Here is a 20250-nt window from a genome sequence, read left to right on the forward strand (position 1 = left end):
AGGCTTCTTGGGTGCTGTGGTTTCCAGGGTCTATAATGACACCCGCTGATTTCTCCACTGGTGCCCAGGGAGACTAACACAGCAGCATCCCTTCTACTGTAAACTGTGACAGCATGGACTTACTGTGTGTCAGATACTGTGCTGGGGCTTGACACTGGCTTCATGTTGCCTTATAAGGCTAGAAGTGATAAACATAACTGGCTTTGGAGTCAGAAAAATCTGGGTTCGAGTTTATCTTTTTTCAATATCTTGCTATGGAACCTCTGGCAAAGGCTTTTAACCTCTTGTCAAAACTTGTGAAAATGGGGATAAGAATACCCCAGATATGGAGAAATGAGAACCCTAGTCCACTGCTGGTGGGAATGTAAATTGGTTCAATCACCTTGGAAAATAGTATGGAGGTTCTTCAAAAAACTAAAAGCAGAACCACCATATGATCCAGCAATGCCACTCCTAGCTACATAGCCAAAGAAAATGAAAATACTAATTCAAAAAGATACATGCACCTCAATGTTCATAGCAGCATTGTGTACAATAGCCAAGATACATAAGCAATCTGAGTGTCCAGCCACAGATGAATGGATAGAGAAGATTTGAGACATATATATATCTATACACACACACACACACACACACACACACACAAATGGAATATTACTGAGCCATAGAAAAGAATGAAATTCTGCCACTTGCAACAATGTGGATGGACCTAGAGGGTATTATACTTAGTGAAATAAGTCAGACAGAGAAAGACAAATACTCTGTTACCACTTATATGTGGAATCTGAAAGTAAAATAAATGTGTATAACAAAACAAACAAAAAAAAGAATACATACCTTGTAGCTTTGGTATGGTGATTAAATAAGTTAATGTAGATAACTTTCTTCCAGTGGCCTGGCACTGAAGGTAAGCAGTGAAGGTCACATAGCTATAGTAGTTAGGAGAGCTGGAATTCCAGTTCTTCTAACTCGAGAGCCCGAGGTGTTGACATGCTGCAGTCATAGCTATTTTTGAGGAATCCCTCTGGCTGGCTGGGCTAGGTCAATGGTAATGTTCCCCTTCCAGCTTTGGTCATAGCGGTCAATAAATATCACAAACATTCACTAACCTACTATGAGTGTTTCCAGGGACTTTGAGTCCAAAGCAGAAGCAATAAATATACAGACTGACACCAGGTGAGCAACTGTGATGAGAAAGTTCTTGAGAATAAGCTCTGATCCTTACCACTTCACGCTTCTCCACTTCAAACCAGCGGGAAATTCCGGGTAAACTTTGCACCAAGTATAATGATGTTCTCTCCACCCAGAGACTCTACGAAATACAAAACAAATTAAGTCCCCAAGTTACCTTTCTTTCTAGTTACTGAGCTATGACTAATGTTTGCCGTTCAGTTTTATCAAGTTTTCGGTTTTTGTCAGCTTTTCTTTAGTATTCATTCCAGCACTTCAGCAACCCCTTTGCACTCAGGAAGCTATCACAGTAAGACACACTGAAGCTTATGTAAATTTCATTGTATAACATCTGAAACTTTTTTCTGTGTAGAATAAATCACCTACTCCAGATAGCATGCTTAAAAATATAAAAACAGGTCATCACATTATTTTCTTTACTATTTCCTCTAAGATTCTAATTTAAACTCTCTCCACTCTGCAAGGGGTCTAGCCATTTTTATTTGGAAGAGGTAAGTAGTAGTATCAGCTATTCGACACGGGATTAGAATAACAGAATCCTCAAGGAGGAAAGGGCTTTACGAATCACATAGCCTGATCTTTCTGTTTTAAAGATGACAACACTAAGTCTCCAAGAGGCATGTGACCTGCTCAAAGCTACATTCCCATCACCTGTAGAGCTGCCCCTAGGACACCTGCACTAGAACTTCCAACTTCTCCGGCACTGTGCCACGTTTTCTTGTGCCGATATTCACTGCTGTGATCCAGGAGGATCTGTATTTAAGAGCCAGGGCTCCCCTGGCCAGGATGAGCACCCCCGTGACACGTGAAACCATGGCTGCCTTTGGTAAGAGCTGCTGTGGATGACGACTTTCTCTTTTGTCAACCAGGCTTCTACATCTCTGCCTCATGTTTCTTACTTAAACAAATCGTATTCCTGCGTGGATAATAAACTTGACAAAATTCCCGAAATAGTGCCATTTATTCAACAACAAAAACAAATAGGAGGATTTCTTTGTGCCAGCCAAGACCTACTGCAATGAATAGGGCAGAGGCCTGGTGACAGGGGCCCTGTGTGCTGTGCTGGTGACAGGGGGGTAAGCAGATCAAGAAGGGTTCAGGGAGAAGAGAAGGGAAGGCTCCAGGTGCTGGGAGAAAACAGAGGAGAAAGCAGGCGTGCCCAGCGTTCTGTGGGAGGAGGACAGCGCTTCTCAGAGGAGGTGACACGTGAGCGGAATTTTGAAGTGAGTAGGAGTTTGCCAGGCAGAGAGCGGGGGAGATGGTGCAGGCAGCAGGAAGCAGCAGGCGCGGAGACGCGAGCGGCTTGTGAAAGGGCATGGCAGGAGATGGGGGGAGAAGCTCGGTGCTGCAGGAGCTGACGGGGAGGGTGGGTGAGTGCAAGGGCAGTTTGGAGCCAGATGCTGAGGGCTATGAGCACAGGAGTAAGGAGCCAGATTTATTTATTTATTTTAGGAGGGTTGCTCCAACACTGATAAATATTTAACGTGATGGCCAGAAGGAAATGTGGTGCAGCGGAAAAAGCAATGGAGACGGCATCAGAAGGTGTGGGTTCTAGTGCAGGGTCTGGGGTAATTAGAACGCCACTCTGAGCAAGTCATCTGTCCAACTCTGGTGGATCTTGGACTTTTTACCTACTGGAAACTTGCAATGAAAACTATATGATACATTAATGATCTTTAATTGGTTTTGGAAGGCCAAAAGAAAAGTTAAGGTATCCAAAAGGACTAGAAAATGGTCATGGATCTTTTCAATAACATCCTAGTGCTATTTTCCAGTGGTTTCCCGGCCTTGATATTTAACCCATCAACCTCCTTGCCCAAAGGACTATGCTTTGCTCAGTCCCATCATAACACTGCAAAACTATCCAGCTTTCCCTCTGATCACTTGGCTGTGAGTAACTCCTGAAGTTACGGCTGGGAGCACTGGGGACTGACACTTAGGCAGGGGTGACAAGGCAAGTTCACATCAGACAATCGTAGCTGATAGGAGAACATCTCCCAGCTTAAGTAGAGACGCTGTGATGAAAGAAGCTAAGCCAAGTCGCCCACAATCCTACATTCTTTTTACATTCTCTGTTTAGGGGGAAATACTGACTAAGTGGGGATCTGTGTGGTCTCGCTTTGTCACTGTTAACAAGGAAAGAGCAGATTATAATTTATCGGTGGCACAATCTTGCCCCTTTCCCCCAGGGTGGCTGTGAGAAACCTTGCCCTTTCTGGCTGAGAGAGAATTAGCAAGGCGTATCGGAACTACTGAGGATGGAGAACTGAACCCATGCAAACAGTCTATGGTTTGTTTTTATTCTGGGTCCTCTCAGAGGTCCTAGTTACACACCATTCTAATAAGAAAATGCAGCAAAAGATAGCACAGAACTCTCCCACTGCACCAGCAGGCTCCCCAGTGGTTCTGTCTCAGAATCCCCTGTTCCTTCAGTATCCTTTACTCACGGCAGTCTCATGTAACTGAGAATAAATATCCTGAGGTTCCCACAGTTGGTTAAACATGAATGAATGAGAGGACTGAGATGAACCATGAGAGCTCAAAAACTGGACCGAGGACCACTGCCATTAGAATCGTCATAAACTTCAGGGCTTCCTCTATGACCCAATGAGTCAGAATTCCTGGGCTAAGAAATCTGCTTGATGAGAAAGCACCCCATGTCACCCTGATACATGGTAGAGTTTGAGAACAACTAGACCACATGATTTCTGGTCCCCTCTAGCTTTATCACTTGACTCTATTCTGAGTAAATATTTATCAAGCATTTTGCCCCCTAGGAGTTCACAGTCTGTCTGAGGAAACCGCGTGTCATAAGAACGGCCTAGTACCTTGAATTCATTCTCTTTATCTTTAGTGCCTTTGTGAAATGGTCTGTCGTAGCGGAATTTCCAGATGTGATTCACTTTATAGAAACTTTTGATGTTGTCCGGGACACCCTCTCTCTGCAGGACCTCCTGGCTGTCCGGGATGGGAGTCACAGCATATATCTGCAAATCTAGGATTCAAGAGTCAAGGAGGGAACCTGACTTGGCAAACTCCGTGGAAGTCTGGCTTGAGCTGAGCTGTGGCAGAGGGAAGAGGATGGGGAACAATCTGGTGTTTCCATTTGGAGCCAAGTCAAAACTGCCAAGAAGGTACCAAGAACTTGGTTCATAGCAAATCACCTCTCAAACTACAAGCCTTAAAGTAGTTTTACCTAGGTGATTCTGACAAAGTATCAGTTTGAAATTTCTATGTCCTGTGAATTTATTTATCATTATTTTTTTTCGTTTTGGTTGGGGGTGGGTGGGAATGGCTTGGATCTCACATACTCAGGATTGTTTTAATTTTAATCCTTGGTCATGAGACACTCTGATCTTTAGTGCATGTATGGTCTTTTTAAAATTTGTTTGTTTGTAAAACAATGTACAAATACCCATGCAACCAAAGATAGTAACCAGTACTGATAGTAACTTATATGCTCCTGTCTCCAGCCTTCCCACATTTGTGGTATCCACTCTCAAATCTTGTACTGATAAGCAGAGTGTTTAGTTGTAGTTGATACTTTTAAAAACTACTTTAAAGGCTATCATATTTACTTGTATGTTTACCTTCTTCTCTTCTCATTCAAAGAAGGATAGCAAAATTTTTTCCTTACATAACTTCTTGCTTCTGGTGCATTTAAGTTTCTACTTTGAAGTGGCATCTGTAATTTTCAGGGGGAGTTTCTGGTCTTCTTTAAGATCATCAGTTTCAGAAAAAGAAAGAGGAATTCAGAAAAGAGTGTTGGGGTGAATTCCCTTTGCCTCTAATGCCTGTGTAATTTCAGTTGAGTTGTTCATGTTTAGACAATGGGAGTGTCAATTATACAGCAATTATTAAATGATGAAGTGCTGTCCAGGATGCCATGGCTAAGAGTCCCTGGAAGATACGGGGGGTAACTCTCTCCCCTTCCATCCAGAATAAAAATAGCAAGGGAAAAGGGGGTAATGATATGTCCCAATAAACATAGTGCTATCATTTCCTTGAACTGGATTCAAGTAGTTTCTACAGGGGATGCCAGAGGAAAATTATTCTAAGGGAAATCCCTAAAAAGGAGCTTTAAAAGCAGGGCTGAGATACAGAAAAGTTGCAACTAAAAGGAGGAAAATTCTTTAACAGAATCCTTAAGGGATTTCTTTTCAACTAAATCATGAGAATAACTATCATAATTCTGTCTGGAAGGAGCTAACCTAAAATTAAGACGATGAGAAAGAGGGAGAGTAAGAACAGAGCTACTGAAAAGGGATCAGTAGTTGAACCACCTGCATGAAAATGCTCTGCAGCTAAAGGCCAGTGCGATCTAACTGGAATCCAGCCCTTCTAGGTGTGGATACACTGAGCTTCTGCCTGGAAGATGGTCTCGTCGGGCTGGTTGGCATGCTGCATGGCGATGGCGTGGGGGAATTCGTTCAGCATTCTCTGCTGGAAGGCCTCCAGCCTTTCGTAGTCATGTCCTCGACACACAAACTCTTTATTCTGGAGGTGAAATCAGAAAAAAAAAAAAAATTAGGACCATATAATTGGGTGCTTTAATTACAGAGAGAAGCCAAAATAAATGACACTGGCGGTAACTAAGCATAGGCCCAACATCAGTAGACTATAACCAAAAAAATACACTGGAACAGCCTAAAGAATTTACCCAAATATTTAAAATGCAGAGCAAAGGTCATGAGCATAACTCTCTATTGCTTTTAATAAGTTCCAGTAGCATGCCTCACTCTTCTGGGTTCACCTGCATGAGGTGTAAAGGGGCGTCTGGTTCTCAGAGCCCTGAAGCACAAAACAAAGCAATCCTGTTCCCTTCAAATGTCAGTGAACACATGTGTTACAGATTATTTTCATAAACTGGATATCAAGTTAAGTGGATAAATTCTCAATCTGGAAGAAAGCAAAGTAAGTGCAATCTCTAAAAATACATTTTACTGCATTCTTTCTATAAAGGTCACTGAGATCACCCTTAACCCGTTCATTCCTAGATCCTTCCATATAAAGGAAGACTAGGCCTGTCTGCATTCCAGTTCTCAACAGGGCTGGCACAGGAAGCTTCCCTGCCATCCCCAACTCAGCTCAGCCTTCTGTAGCCAGGGATTCTGTTAACTGGCTGAAGCTAAGATTTGGGACTTTTAACGTCTTGCTAAATTTTTGTCTGTTTTTGGTTTTGTTCTTACAATATGTATAAATATTCTGTGGTTAGGACTCTCTCTCACTGAGGAAAGAATGGTGAAGGTCATCCTTGTTGGAGGCCACAGAGCTGGAAAGATGGGCACGTTTCTAACAAGTGCCTTTATGATTCAGTTATCGATAAGGAGGAACTCTTTCTGACAGTTTAATATAATGAAATTAAAATTGTTGAGCACAATCACTGACTAGGCTCTCTGCACATACCTTATTTAACCCAAATAAACTTGAGAGGTTGTTACCTCCGCCCCCCATTTTAGAATTGAGAACCGAGGATCAAGATCATTACATACTTTGTATGAGATTTAAGCTCAGGTCTGAGTCCAAGGCCTGAGCTCCCTCTGTTCTGAACATGGCCTGGTACGTCCAGGAAAAACTCCTAGGAGCTACTAAGACCAAGAAAGATTGTGGGATAATGTGCCTTGCAGATCTTTAAGAAATACAGTGATTTGTGGCCTGGGGAGTTAAGGCCCAAGGGTCTCAGTGTTTCTCAGCTCTGTGAGGTTTCTGTGATTGCATCAAATGCCCCGAGGAAGAACTCTGGGCCAAAGTGAGGAAGTTAAAAACCACCCGTGGGCAGAGGGCTCGGGGTTGCAGCTGAGAAAAAGCAGCTGCAGGCACGCAGAGGAAACAACAGCAGGACTGGGTGCTGAGGACCTGCCACAACTCCCCACAAGCCTCTTGCTAAATCACGATCCTTTGAAAAACACAAGCTAAGACAGACTCCCTAGAAATTAAGACCCCCCCAAACAATCCTATATTTAAAACTTTCTTGATAGAAGTCATACCTTCTGATGCTGTATTATTTGCTTTTTTTCTACTCAAAAGATAATCAACAAGGACCTACTGTATAGCACAGGGAACTCTACTCAATACTCTTTAATAACCTGTATGGGAAAAGAATCTGAAAAAGAATAGATATATGTATATGTATAACTGAATCACTTTGCTGTACACCTGAAACTAATACATCATTGTAAATAGACTATACTCCAATATAAAATAAACTTTTTTTAAAAAGATAATAAATTTGCTTGATAAAATAAGACAATACATACCTTCCTGCATCTTACAGAAGTCCCCAAATAAATATCTGAATACTCAAAAAACTGAAACAGTTCTAAAAATATGCTTATACATCACAACAGTTTGTAAAATCAGGGGAGTTCCTCTAAGTATAAAGTCATTCAGTGGTATTAAGAAATCATTTTGGAATAAACATAAATTTTGGGTCTGATATTTGAGTTTCTGAGAAATAAAGAGGAATTAAGCATTTCCTCCATCAAGGCTTTTTTTTTCAACCACAGCTTTACTGAGATGTGGTTCACATACCATAAAATTCACCCTTTTGAAGTATGCAGTTCGGTTGCTTTTAGTACATTCACAGAGTTGTGCAACTGTCAGCACTATCTAATTCCAGATTATGTTCATTACCTCAAAAAGGAACTCATGCCCATTAGCAGTCGCTCCCTAGTTCCCCTCCCCTCAGTCCTTGGCAACCACTAATCTATTTTCTGTTTCCATAGATTTGCCTATTCTGGACATTTCATATAAATGGAATTACATAACATGTGGCCTTTTGTGACTGGCTTCTTTCACTTATAATATTCTCAAGGATTCAATCGTTTTGTAGCATATATCATTACCCCATTCCTTTCTTATTGCTGAATATTCCATTGTATAACTGTACCATATTTTGTTTATCCATTCATCAGTGGATGGACATTTGGACAGTTTCCTTGTTTTGGCAAATATGAATAATGCTGCTATGAATACTCGTGTACATGTCTTTGTGTGGCTCTATGTTTTCAATTCTCTTGATTATATATACCTAGGAGTGGAATTGCTGGGTCGTATTTATTAATACTTACTTTTTTTTTAATCGTCTTTGTTGTTTTTTTTTTTTAAAGGAAATACATACCTGTGGTATAAAGAATTCCCAAATAGCACAGGGCATACAATAAAAAGTAAATCTTTTTCGCAACCTTGACCTCAGTCATTCTCCTTAGACAAATCATTATTCAAACATATTCTATGCATATAAAACATTGTCAGTAAAGAACCCATTTTCCATGAGGGTAAAAATAACCTACTTTGATCATACAATCATATAAATATATTAATTTATTTGAGCTTTAAACATTTTCTGGAAATTGATCAAACAATGAAAGGAAATTTTTAATGTTGATATTTGTTTGTTTTTAAATCAAAGAACAGACTAGAATCTGATTTACTAAAAAAAGGTCTAGCCTCATGATTCCAAAGGGTACAGTGCTCTTTAGAAACCAATAGAGGGTGACCCTTCTCTTTCATTTTGAAGGAAATGCCATTTATTTCTAGAAAAGCTGTTTTCGAAAGAACAGTGATAGAGATCAATTTATTCCAATTGACTTTTTAACAAAATTCATTTTATTAGCCGATGCAGTCCTCTAATTTGCTAAATTCCCTTTAAAATTATGGCTCCTAAACTGCTTCTGATTTTTAAAAACTTTACACTGTTAATTAACACTAATTGCACATACTAGATAGACATCTAGGATACTTCATAATACACTTGCTAGCTGAATTCAGAATTTGATCAGGGCTACAACCATTTTGTGGGCTGCTTTCTCTATAAAAAATATTAAAAATCATATTGTATGACTCATTTGGTATAAAGACAAATACATGAATAATAATCTAATGTATAATATACATTATAATATATACTATAACATTTTCTTTAACCTAAAAGTTCACTTTTTTCTGGGACTTTCCTGGCAGTCCAGTGGTTAGGACTTCACCTTCCAATGCAGGGGGTGTGGGCTCCATCCCTGGTTGGGGAGCTGAGATCCCACATGCCTCGTGGCCAAAAAACCAAAACATTAAAAAAAAAAAAAAAAGAAGCAATATTTTAATAAATTCAATAAAGACTTTAAAAATGGTCCACATCAAAAAAAAGTCAAAAAAAAGTTCACTTTTTCTTCTGATTTTTAAAAGAAATTAAAACAGTTTTATGGGCCATCTATGAATAACATGGTCTCTAAACACTGTATCTGCTGCGCATAATGGATCAGGTAGCCCTGAGTACGATAAGAAAACATCATCTTTGCATGATTTTGAGCCAAGAGAGGAAGGGGGTCTGCAGCAGCAGAGCCATGTCTGGACCCTCCTGTGGCGTCTCGGCCCTTTGTGCTGCTCACAGCTCTAGAACGTCCTTCCTTCCCCTCAGAACTTGGACCCAGGCCCTGTGTACTCTGTGGGGGGTGGCTGATGACAGCCTAGGAAAAGCATGTCCATTTTCAAGATGTAGTCTTTCAAATTCAGCATGTGTTCTGAGTTTGCCACTATTTTTTATTTGGAATCAAGTTTTCCTTTGTCTTCAGGCAGGTCCATCTGCAGAGCCAACAATGTGACCGGGTACGTCATGTGGCTCCTCTTTAATCCAACAAAGAGATTTTACTTATGTCTGCGTGGCACCCAAATACATGGTCATTTCAATCAGTTAAAGATGATTAATTTGTTATTTGAGCATTTGTTCTATGTAATACTAAATCAATCTCTGCCTATGGTGTTTGGGTATTTTATATATATATATATATATATATATATATGAATAAAGGTTTTATATATATAAAACCTTTATTCTGAAAGGCAGGGAAGTTAATGATTATTAAAGAAACAATGAAGTCAAATCTTTCTCCTCTCTGTTCACCTTCAAGTACCCCCATCCTGTACCTATCCATAGGTACTGACAGTTAAAGCAAGGTATTTAGGGCAACACAAATACCAAAATATTTGTATATTGAGATTTAAAGCTTGTAATGAATTCACTCAGTGTTACAAAATTATCCTAGATACTTCTCCTTAGTTGCTTGGGGAGGTGAATTCCCTCTCCCAACCAATACTTTTAGGTAAGCAAGTGTAAGTGGGATGTTACTTATCGAAATGTTATATAAGTATTCAAGCACATAAGAGACTACTCAGTACAGTGTGAACAATGGTGAGAATGGAATCAAGTATTTTACTATCCAGTAGGTACCTTAGAGAGTCTGGAAAATTTTCCTTTGTAGAAATAGTTTCTACTAGCAATAAATTGCATCTCTTTGCTGGGTGCCACTTAGCTTTTCACAGAATCGACTAGGCCAAACAATGCTCTTCACGTGATTCTGGAGGAAGAGTTTGCACATAATGTGAAACCGCTATGTTTTCTGCAACTCCAGCCATTTCTCTTGAATGTTAACTCTACGGAAACCGCATTCTGAAGAGAGACTCTCTATCACACAGGGGAAGCAACTGTAATTGCCAGAGAGTGCTCATAAGATATAGTAAGCTTAGAAACTTAAGAAGAAAAATCAAATGATTGTTTGAAATCTTGGGAAATTACTCAAAACAAGTCATCCTAGATGAGTGTGTTTGCAAACTACAAAGTTAAAAGAAAATCTCATGACGTTATTTTACCCTGCCTTAAAAGGATAAAATGTCATTCAGATCTTAGTTTGCTTGATTGGGATATCTATATTGGAAGTATAAAAGCAAATTAAATAGTATATTACTTACTCTTAAGAAAAATGGAAATTTTTTCCCATAAAATCCAACTCTGAAGAACTCTGGTTCAAGACGTTGCTGGTCCATAATTTTGTCATACAAAGAGGCTTCCATCATCTAGCAAAGAACAGGGGAAATTATAATCATTTTATCTCACCTTTTAGCTCTACCACTTTATAGAAGAGGATATTTCTTCTATAAAAGGAGAACATCATTTTAGTTCAGTTTGCAGAAAAGAAGGTTTGACTCCCTTTCTGTGCTTTAAGGCAGGGATCAGCAAACTTACTCTATAAATGACCAGGCAATAAATATTTTAGACTTTGCAGGCCACATGGTCCCTGTCACAACTACTCAATTCTGCGAGGCACACAGGCTGCAGCTTCCTGACCCCTGCTTTAAAGGATCGAGTATATTATTACATGTTCTCACCAGAGAGAATGATTTCTATGCACCTGGTCTATTGAGGAAATATTTTCTTCACAATAAGATAAAAATTAACATGAACTGTTAGAGGCAAATTCTGGAGAATTCTCGTACTCTCCTGTGGATTTGGTTTTCCTGGGTCATGGTAATTTGGGACATTTGGAAGGTGCAACCTTGTACAGGTTGGACAGGGATAAACCAATAAACCAAACCAAAGGGGGTCCATAGTGCAAAGTGCTGTCTGGGCTGAAAGCTCTTAAATGTGTCTTTGACAAGGTTGGAACTACGAAATACATAAAGCTTATGGTTTCCCATTCATGGTATTATCATCCCCAGGGTTTCCACAGAAAGACTAATATGTCACTTGAAAACATTCCCCCTTCCCCCACCCCCAGTAACAGCTCCCAAAAGAGCAGTTGGCATGAAGTGCAATGCCTTGGGTTTATAAAAATCTTAGTGACTATGGCACCCAAGGGCTCTAATGGGTAAACACTGTAACCTCGATTCTGTTCCAGGGACAGGATGCCAAGAGAAGCACAACAACATTTTTATATAAAACTGCAGTGCCTGCCAGTGCCAGCATGATGGACTGAAGTTAAAACAAGGTTTTTCCTCCTTGGTTTTGATGTTAGGAGAAATATCGATGAACTGCTGACATGAAATACTATGCCAAAAGTACAGGGCCAGCTCCTGCCAGCTGAAAAAGTTACTTGTGGTGTAAGGGATTTTGAGCTGTTAAAGGTTTATGAGATCATCTCTTAAATTGCTACCTCAGAATTAAAAGGAAACATAATCATCTTTTTAAAAAATGTATATATAAAAGCTGGCTCCTGTTTTAGAAACACTGAAGAGCTTAAGTGTTACAAGATGACACCAAATGTTCATGACTTTAAAGAATAGGACTTGGAGTACCAGAGGGACTTGCATGAATTTGAAATAAAAGAAGGTATAAAACATTTGTTCAGGGGCACAAAATATTAGAGTCCTTGGGCTCTTGGGTACTAAGACCTTGGTTTCAGTTTAGCAAATAAAAACATATTTCTGAAGTGAAAAAGATTTGACACCTATAGAAGTTAACCCCCAAATATTTAAAAACGTGTCAGCTAGGCATTTTTACTATTTTGCTGTGCAGATTATGGGACTAAGAATGGTACATTGTTACAGAGATTTGTTTGCAAGTGGCAAGCTCTTCTAATAGTGTGGAGAGTTTCCTCAACAAACTGAAAGTATTTATCTTGGGTTAAATTTTATATTTCATATGTCAGATGTGTTTAGAATAGATCAAGGGCTCCCTTTTTGTATATTAATCAGAAAAATCACACAGATCAACATGCTATTTCTCTGTATAAATAGAGGAGTATGCTTCAGAGGAAAGGCATCTTTAAAAAGCTTTCTGCAAGACATATCAAGACTATCACAAAGCTAATTTCATAGCGTCATATTGGAAAGCTAAGCAAAAAAGGATTCCGTAACCCAATTAGGATGCATCCAGGTACCTTACCCTCATCTTGCTCAGGTTTCTATAATCATAATAACTTTCGTACTGCTCTGCAATCTTCCGGCACAAGATGATGCCATTCTCCCAACACTGTGGACAAGTGAATGACATAAATGTTCATGATCTCACAACATTTACTAACTTCCACCCAGAGGTCAGGAGGTGACTGCTTTCAGATGATCAAGCCTTACTTCTTAACCTTTATAACCTACCCTTAAGGTACCACTGCAATTTTATGCATGAAAACAGCATGTAATTAACATGTTAACTATTAAAAATCTTTAGAGAGTGGGAAATGAAAACCCACCATAAATCATTAACATATGGCACAAAAACAACATTTCCTGGCATCATTTCAAAATTATCATGTTGAAGATGTGGTATGTATATATAGAGATATATATAGATAGATAGATACATATATACACACAATGGAATATTACTCAGCCATCAAAAATAATGAAATAATGCCATTTGTAGCAACACGGATGAACCTAGGGATTATCACTAAAGCAAAGTAAGTCAGAAAGAGAAAAACAAATACCATATGATATCACTTGTATGTGGGATCTAAAATACAACACAAATCAACATATCTACGAAACAAAGACAGACTCACAGACACAGAGAACAGACGTGGTTGCCAAGGGTGTGGGGGTGGGAGAGGGATGGAATGGGAGTTTGGGTTTAGCAGATGCAAACTAGTATATATAGGATGGATAAACAACAAGGTCCTACTGCATAGCACAGGGAACTATATCCAATAGCCTGTGACAAACCATAATGGAAAAGAATATGAAAAAAAAAATATGTACAACTGAGTCACTTTGCTGTACCAAAGAAATTAACACAACATTGTAAATCAACTCTACTTCAATAAAAATTTTTTTAAAAAGTAATAATTTATAGGTAAAAAACAAAGAAACAAAATTATCATCTTGAAATAACTGCTGTTCCACAATGGTCAAGGAGACGAATAAACAGGCCCTCAGTGCTGGGGTGGGGGAACTGCCACCGACCCCTAAGGCCCAATTTTCCACAACTGGCACAGTGGATTCCTTGTTTGGCCCAATTTCACTTGGAAGTTGTGAGGGTTTAACTCAGCTGGTTACTCTAAGGAGAAATGCAGAAATCCTTTGATCCAGCTTAGGTATCAGCAAATTTCTTCACCAGACAGTAAATACTTTAGGTTTTGTGGACCATACAGCCATTGTCACAACCACTCAACTGCTGTTAAATCATGAAAACACATCTGTATAGACACACATGAGCTTGGCTGGGTTCCAATAAAACTTTATAGACAATGAAAAGGGAACTTCATGTAATTTTCTCATGTCAAATCATTCTTCTTTTGATTTTGTTCAACCAATTAAAAATGTAAAAGTGATTCTTAGATTGTGGGCTGAACAGAAACAGTCAGTGAACCATTTGACCCATGGGCCATAGCCTCCAAGCCCTGATCCAGCACAAGCTCCTGAGAATGGGCCAAGAGATGCAGCCAGAGGTTTTGTAACAGCTTATCTTAAGGGTGGAAACTTTACTGCAGGAGGGCACAGAGGCATTTCTTTGCTATTAACGTAACGAACGATATGTCAGTGTAGTTTGATAAATAATAGAAGAGGATAGGAAAGAAGCAATTCCCTTTCATCAAATTTTTAGGTGTACCCAATTATGTCTTATAAGAGAACGAGAGCCACTGGTTGTATTTTAATTTCCTGTTTAACCTTGGCACTTGGAAGATATATGTAAATCTAAGACACATATCACCAAAGCATCCAAGTGTTCAAATCAACTGGGGTCAGATTCACAATTATTTTTCTTCAAGAGCACTGCAAACCCTTGAAGAGGGAGCAGGGGGCAGGGAGGTGATGTGCTGAATTGCCTTATTAGCTCAGGGAGGTTTTCAACACCCCATGGCAACTCTCAGTATATGACGGGGTGCCATAAAATGCTGTAAACAGATTTAGTTTCATTTATTTTACCTTAAAAAAAAAGTGGAAGGAGGCAGATTACTACATGCCAATTTGGGGAGCTGAGTGAGGTGTGATAATGGTTTTTCAGATAATAAAATGCCTGGGTGTCAAAACCTCTAGATCAGTGTTAATCAAGGTGGGGTCCCATGTTCATACACATTGGAATTTCCTGGAGTCCTTGTTAAAATTACAGAATCCCTTGCCTCAAGCCAGACTTACTTAATCAGAATGTCCAGGAGTAGGGCCTGGGAATCTTAATTTCAATAAACTCTTTGGAGTCTTTAACGCACATTGAAATTCGAGGGCCCCTGCTTGAAGAGGTGGCCATCAATGAACTAAAGGAAATGTGACAATCACCTTGGGAGATGCCACGGGTGGGCGGGGCCACCTACCTTGCCTCTGTCAAAGTTCTGGATGATGGCGAGGTGCAGGTGCTCCTTGCGCTGCCATTCTGTCTGCATGGGGTAGGTCAGGAACTCCCGGAGGGGCCGATCAGACCATTCCAGCAGCTCATCATATAACAGCAGAGTATACGCGGCCTCTGAAATTCAAGTGGGAAGGTGATGATCGAGACAGGACCCCAAAGAACCTCCCTTCAAACGGGGCTGGTTTGGGACAAACTGGAGAAAACACTATTTTCTGAATGTCATGATACTAAAGAAAAAATGTCCAGAATATATGCAACAGGTTAATGAATGATGAGTTCCCCTGGGAGATGGAATTATCAGAGATTTGTGTTTGATCTTTTGGTTCTCTTTATTCTCTCTGTCTTTCTCTCCTTCCCTCCTTTCCCCCCCCCCCCGCCATAACGTTCATATGCTACCAGCATAGGATAATAAAAATAAAAATGTTTAAGGGTATCTCTGTAGCTGGTTCAAAGATGTAGGTAGGGGAGACATGTCTTTGTTTGCTACAAAGTTCACGGGTAAATCCCTTGGAGTGGGACTATGGGCATCTTCCAAAGGGCATGCTTAGGAAGCACAAAATGATAGCTAAATTCTCCTGGATAATAAAAGGCTGAAAAATCTGAGAGTGGTGCGTGTGTGTGTGTGTGTGTGTTGGGGGGGGTCAGGGTACAGGCAGAATTTAGGAGGGGCAAAGCTAGAGAGGAGCCGAGTTCAGAGAAGAAAAAAATTTAAAATCTAGCAACAGAGGAAGGACAAGAAAGAGTAAAAGTATTGGATAAACAGTGTGTGTGTGTGTGTGTGTGTGTGAGAGAGAGAGAGAGAGAGAGAGAGAGAGAGAGAGAGAGAACAAACCGCGGGGGCTGTGTGCTATGACCCCCATGGTTAGTCCCAACAAATCTTCAGTAATGGCTGCTGAAGTCATGACATGTTTGGTGTGGTTGGAATTTCTTGGGGAAACATGAAAAGAGATGACATTCTTTACACACGCGTGAAAATGGTGACCCACAGGCTTAAGCATAGTTGACACGTAGTGTATTTAATAGAATACTTGCTATTCTGCAGGTCTCTTCTTTTCCTGAACCATAAATATGGCCAAATACATCAAGAATAGGAACCAGAATTCACTGTCACCGATGAAGGACTATAATAATAATAATCTAACACTATAATAGCCAACTCGTTTACTGCATTGAATAAAATGAACAAACCCTTATGTTATTTATTCACTTAACTACCACCTCCACACACGTCTCAAAAGATACAGTAGGAGCTTTTACCATAATATCCATAAATGGTAATTCTTTTTTTCACTTATTTGCTTTATGGGTAACTACACATAGAGCTCTTAAGTAACATGTCAAGTTCTAGTACTATGATTTGGCTATCTCAATATATAACATATAGTTGTGATAAAGAGCTAGATTCCTATCACTTTTCTCTTTTCTCTCAAGTGTAGAAGTCCTGTAAGGCACAGGCTCTGGCAGTTCTTCCTCTTTAATTACCTTTGGTGAGCTCAATCCTGTAGCTTCAATGACTGTAGCAAAAGCTTTCATCACCCACCAGCAGTCTCTTATCCCCCAGCATTCAGTTTGTGCACTGTTACCAATATGACTTTCCTTCACTGCAAATGATCACATTGCTCCCCTGATTAAAACTAGCCAATGATGCTAAGTAACTAACAGAACAAATTTATATTTCCTAAAGTGACAGAGAAGGCTGCCCGTGATATGGTCCCTCCGCTCACATATTCCCACTGTTCCTCCACTTATTACAGGTACGAAGGAGCCTACCACTGTCTCTCCTAAGAAGCCTCCAGCCCCCTTGACCCCATGATCAGCTTTTGTTGAATGAAACAAGATGCATCCTGACCCAGAGGCAGCTGCCCACCAGGGACAGAGGTGGCTTCTCTTGCTTGGGCACTGGACAAACCCTTTCTTGTGGTGAGACAGAGAGAGGGAATATCCGCTAAAGGGTGTTGGTTAATAAGTGGATGCAGAAACAGCTGAATCACCACAACGCAGGTTGCCATGGAAGACTGCCTTACAGAGGACAAGAATGGTGATGATAATAACCAGATCACCAGAGCTGTGCTGTATTTGAATAGCCTTCTACTTTTCTCTGAGGCCTCCTGAGATAATTTCCTAATCTTTAATTACCCACATATTCTTATCATGCCAAGCACCTAAGAAAACCCCATGTGTGTCTTTGTTTTTCCATCCACACTCTTTGCTTGTGTTATCCGAACAAACTAAGGTTCCCCTCACTTATCACACCAACTGACACCTATGGTCCTTCACAGCCTGTTCCTTCAAGCCTTTCCGCTTTAGCTACTAAATAACTCCTATTTTCTCTTAGTGACGCAGCTCAGGAATTATCATCTTTGTCTCTCAAATTTCTTGTGTGTCTCCCTGAGCACTCAAAAAATACCCTTAAGACTAACCATGTCACAGTGAAAAGGGGGAGGGGTGAGGACTGAGGTTCCTCACTCCCCACAGCTGAAGCCTGCAGCTGACCACAGGGTGGTACCCAAAAGGCAATGAAGGTCAAATTTACAGAGACAGAAAGTAGAATGGTGGTTCCCAGGGATTGGGGGAGGGGAAAATGGGAAGTTATTGTTTAATGGGTACAGGGTTTCAGATTGGACAGGTGAAAAAGTTCTGGAGACAGATGGTGGTGATGGTTGCACAACAATGTGAATGTACTTAATGCCACCAAACTGTACACTGAAAAATAGGTAAGATGGTAAATTTTATGTTATGTATATTTTACCACAATAAAAAAGTGAAAAAAAGGGGGAGCAATGAAGAGTTTCTAATCCCTAAACTGCTTTCCAAATCATGTTTGCCCTGGTAAGGTCCAGGGGATGGCTGGAAGGTCACGTGTGGGTGACTTGCCCCTGAGAATTGTGGAAAAACAAGTAAGCATTGGTGGGCCAGCAGAGGAAGCTGAAAAATGACAGAATGGTGACACGGGAAAGGTGTGAAAACAAATTACACCTGTTTCAGAATTTGATTTGGGAAAATCATGATGTATACCTGAGGTAAACAGTGTGTGTAAAGGAAGCATTAAAGGAAACATGTATGCCTTTGAGGTGTTAAGAACAGACTACTAAGGTTGTTTGAACACATTAACAAATTGTAGATGTTTTATTATACGTTGTATACTTATTCCTCTACATCTTTAGAAGACAATACTACATATTGAAAAGAGAAGGATGAATCACATCCAAAATTTCCAATAGACAATGTTTTTAAAAGTGTTTATAATTCTGAAAAGGCATCATCACATAATTAAATATGGGCTATCTCATTCCATCATTTTGAGATGTGTACAATGAGGACACCAATATGCAAAAAGAAATAACACAGGAGAAGGGTGGAGATGAATCAAGTAATGGAGGGCACTGTCACAGAGGGCTGGAAAGGGTTAAGCCATTTAAACTGAATCCTATAAAGATAGAGAATTTTTTCCATCAATTTCACTTTCTCCAAGGACACACAAAAATGAGGACAGAAGAGAAATAAGAAAAATGTTTTATAGGAAAAGAACTTATTTCTTATGACTTTGGGGAACATAAAAACTGCAAGCTGAGTAAACAAATTAAAGAAAAAAGATTTATTCGTTTCCAAAATAGACAGATTTGGATTTTCAGAAAACCAAAATGTATCTGTTACATATCTGCAAGAGCTTTTCCTCACTTCCCTCTCTTTATTTCTTTTTTTTTTTTCATGGACTTTAAAATAAAACAAGTCTACTAGGTTGTTTTCACAGATAGAAAAACTAGGTTCACCATTTCTCTCAAAAATTGGCTACAAACTACTTTAAAATGACCACTTAAACTCCCAGACAACAGAGTCAGCTCAAAAATCTTAGTTTATTTAATCAAAACTATCAGCACATCTGTGTGAAGAGATACTGGGGCTTCCTCAGTGATTAAGGAATTACCAGTATTGAAGGAGAGAAATCTGCTCTCAGGGTATTAAAATCTCATTGAGTGCATTCATTAGTAATGCATTTATTTAAATCTCACACTGCTAGGCACTAGTCAAAGAACTGAGAAGACTAAGAAGAAGAAAATATCATCTCTGTCCTCAAGGAACTTACCCTTCAATTAAAGATCTCTCTACTACCTACCTATGTACCTATTAACACACACACACATACATATACATATAACTATAACTATACTTATATAACTATGAATAAAAACAACATGATAAATGTTTTAATGGAAATCTGAAAAAATTGCAATGGGAAAAGAGTTGGAAATATCAACTCAGCCCATGGCAGGGAGTGCTGGGTCATGGAGTTGATGAGGGAGGTGAAGAAAGGTAAAAACTTCATGGAAAAGATGATATAGGAGCTGGCTCTTAAGGATAAAAATTAGGAATGTAGTGCGAGAGGTAAGATGAGGCTGAGCAGATAGGTGTTGGTTCAATTATGATGGGCTCTGAATAAAGAGTTTGAGCTTTATTTTGTAAAAGACATGAATCGACAGAGTTATATCTAGAGAAGGGGTTGGCAAAATTTTCTCAAAGGGCCAGAAAGTAAATAATTTAGGCTTGCAGGCCACACTACAACTTTGTTGCAACTATTTAACTCTGCCAGTGGAGCACAACAGCAACCTTAGACAATATGCAATTAAGTGGGTGTGGCTCAGTTATAATAAAACTTTCTTTACAAAACCAGCTGGCCGGTCTGCAGGTTAAAGTTTGCTGAGGTAACTCTGGGGATAGTTAGGAAGCAGTCCAGGTGAGAGATGATGAAGGCCTATTTGAGGCAGTGAAACTGGAAATAATAAAAAGAAAATGGTTTTGATGTTTAGGAAGCAGAACCAATAGCACTTCATGAATAAGAGGCATCGAAGATATCATGAAGTCTCCAGTTTAAGAGTAAACAGTGATGCTCTTAAGTGATACAGTGGAACTGTAGCTAGAGGCATATTTAAATTCTGGGAACAGGAGCACCACTTCAGAAAGGTTCCTTTACTCTTTTAAAGCTGAGAGAGGAACCATGATTCAGGAGTTCTTTG

The 20250-nt window shown here is 39.7% G+C and overlaps 1 protein-coding gene across 2 annotated transcripts in view; it reads right to left on the reverse strand.

Moving 5' to 3' along the window:
* DOCK4 (dedicator of cytokinesis 4) overlaps positions 1–20250 on the reverse strand; it is a 484498-nt gene that overhangs the window by 23736 nt on the left and 440512 nt on the right. For both annotated transcript variants that reach the window (XM_082631603.1, XM_082631602.1), the window contains exons 36-41: positions 15204–15352; positions 12842–12928; positions 10930–11034; positions 5547–5688; positions 4020–4186; positions 1226–1312 (exon numbers count right to left, since the gene is read on the reverse strand). In XM_082631603.1, the coding sequence (XP_082487729.1) occupies positions 1226–1312; positions 4020–4186; positions 5547–5688; positions 10930–11034; positions 12842–12928; positions 15204–15352 (737 nt within the window). The remainder of the gene's footprint in view (positions 1–1225; positions 1313–4019; positions 4187–5546; positions 5689–10929; positions 11035–12841; positions 12929–15203; positions 15353–20250) is intronic.

The sequence above is a fragment of the Mesoplodon mirus genome (genome assembly GCF_964341445.2).
Source record: "Mesoplodon mirus genome assembly, chromosome: 9".
Classification (NCBI taxonomy): Eukaryota; Metazoa; Chordata; class Mammalia; order Artiodactyla; family Ziphiidae; genus Mesoplodon; species Mesoplodon mirus.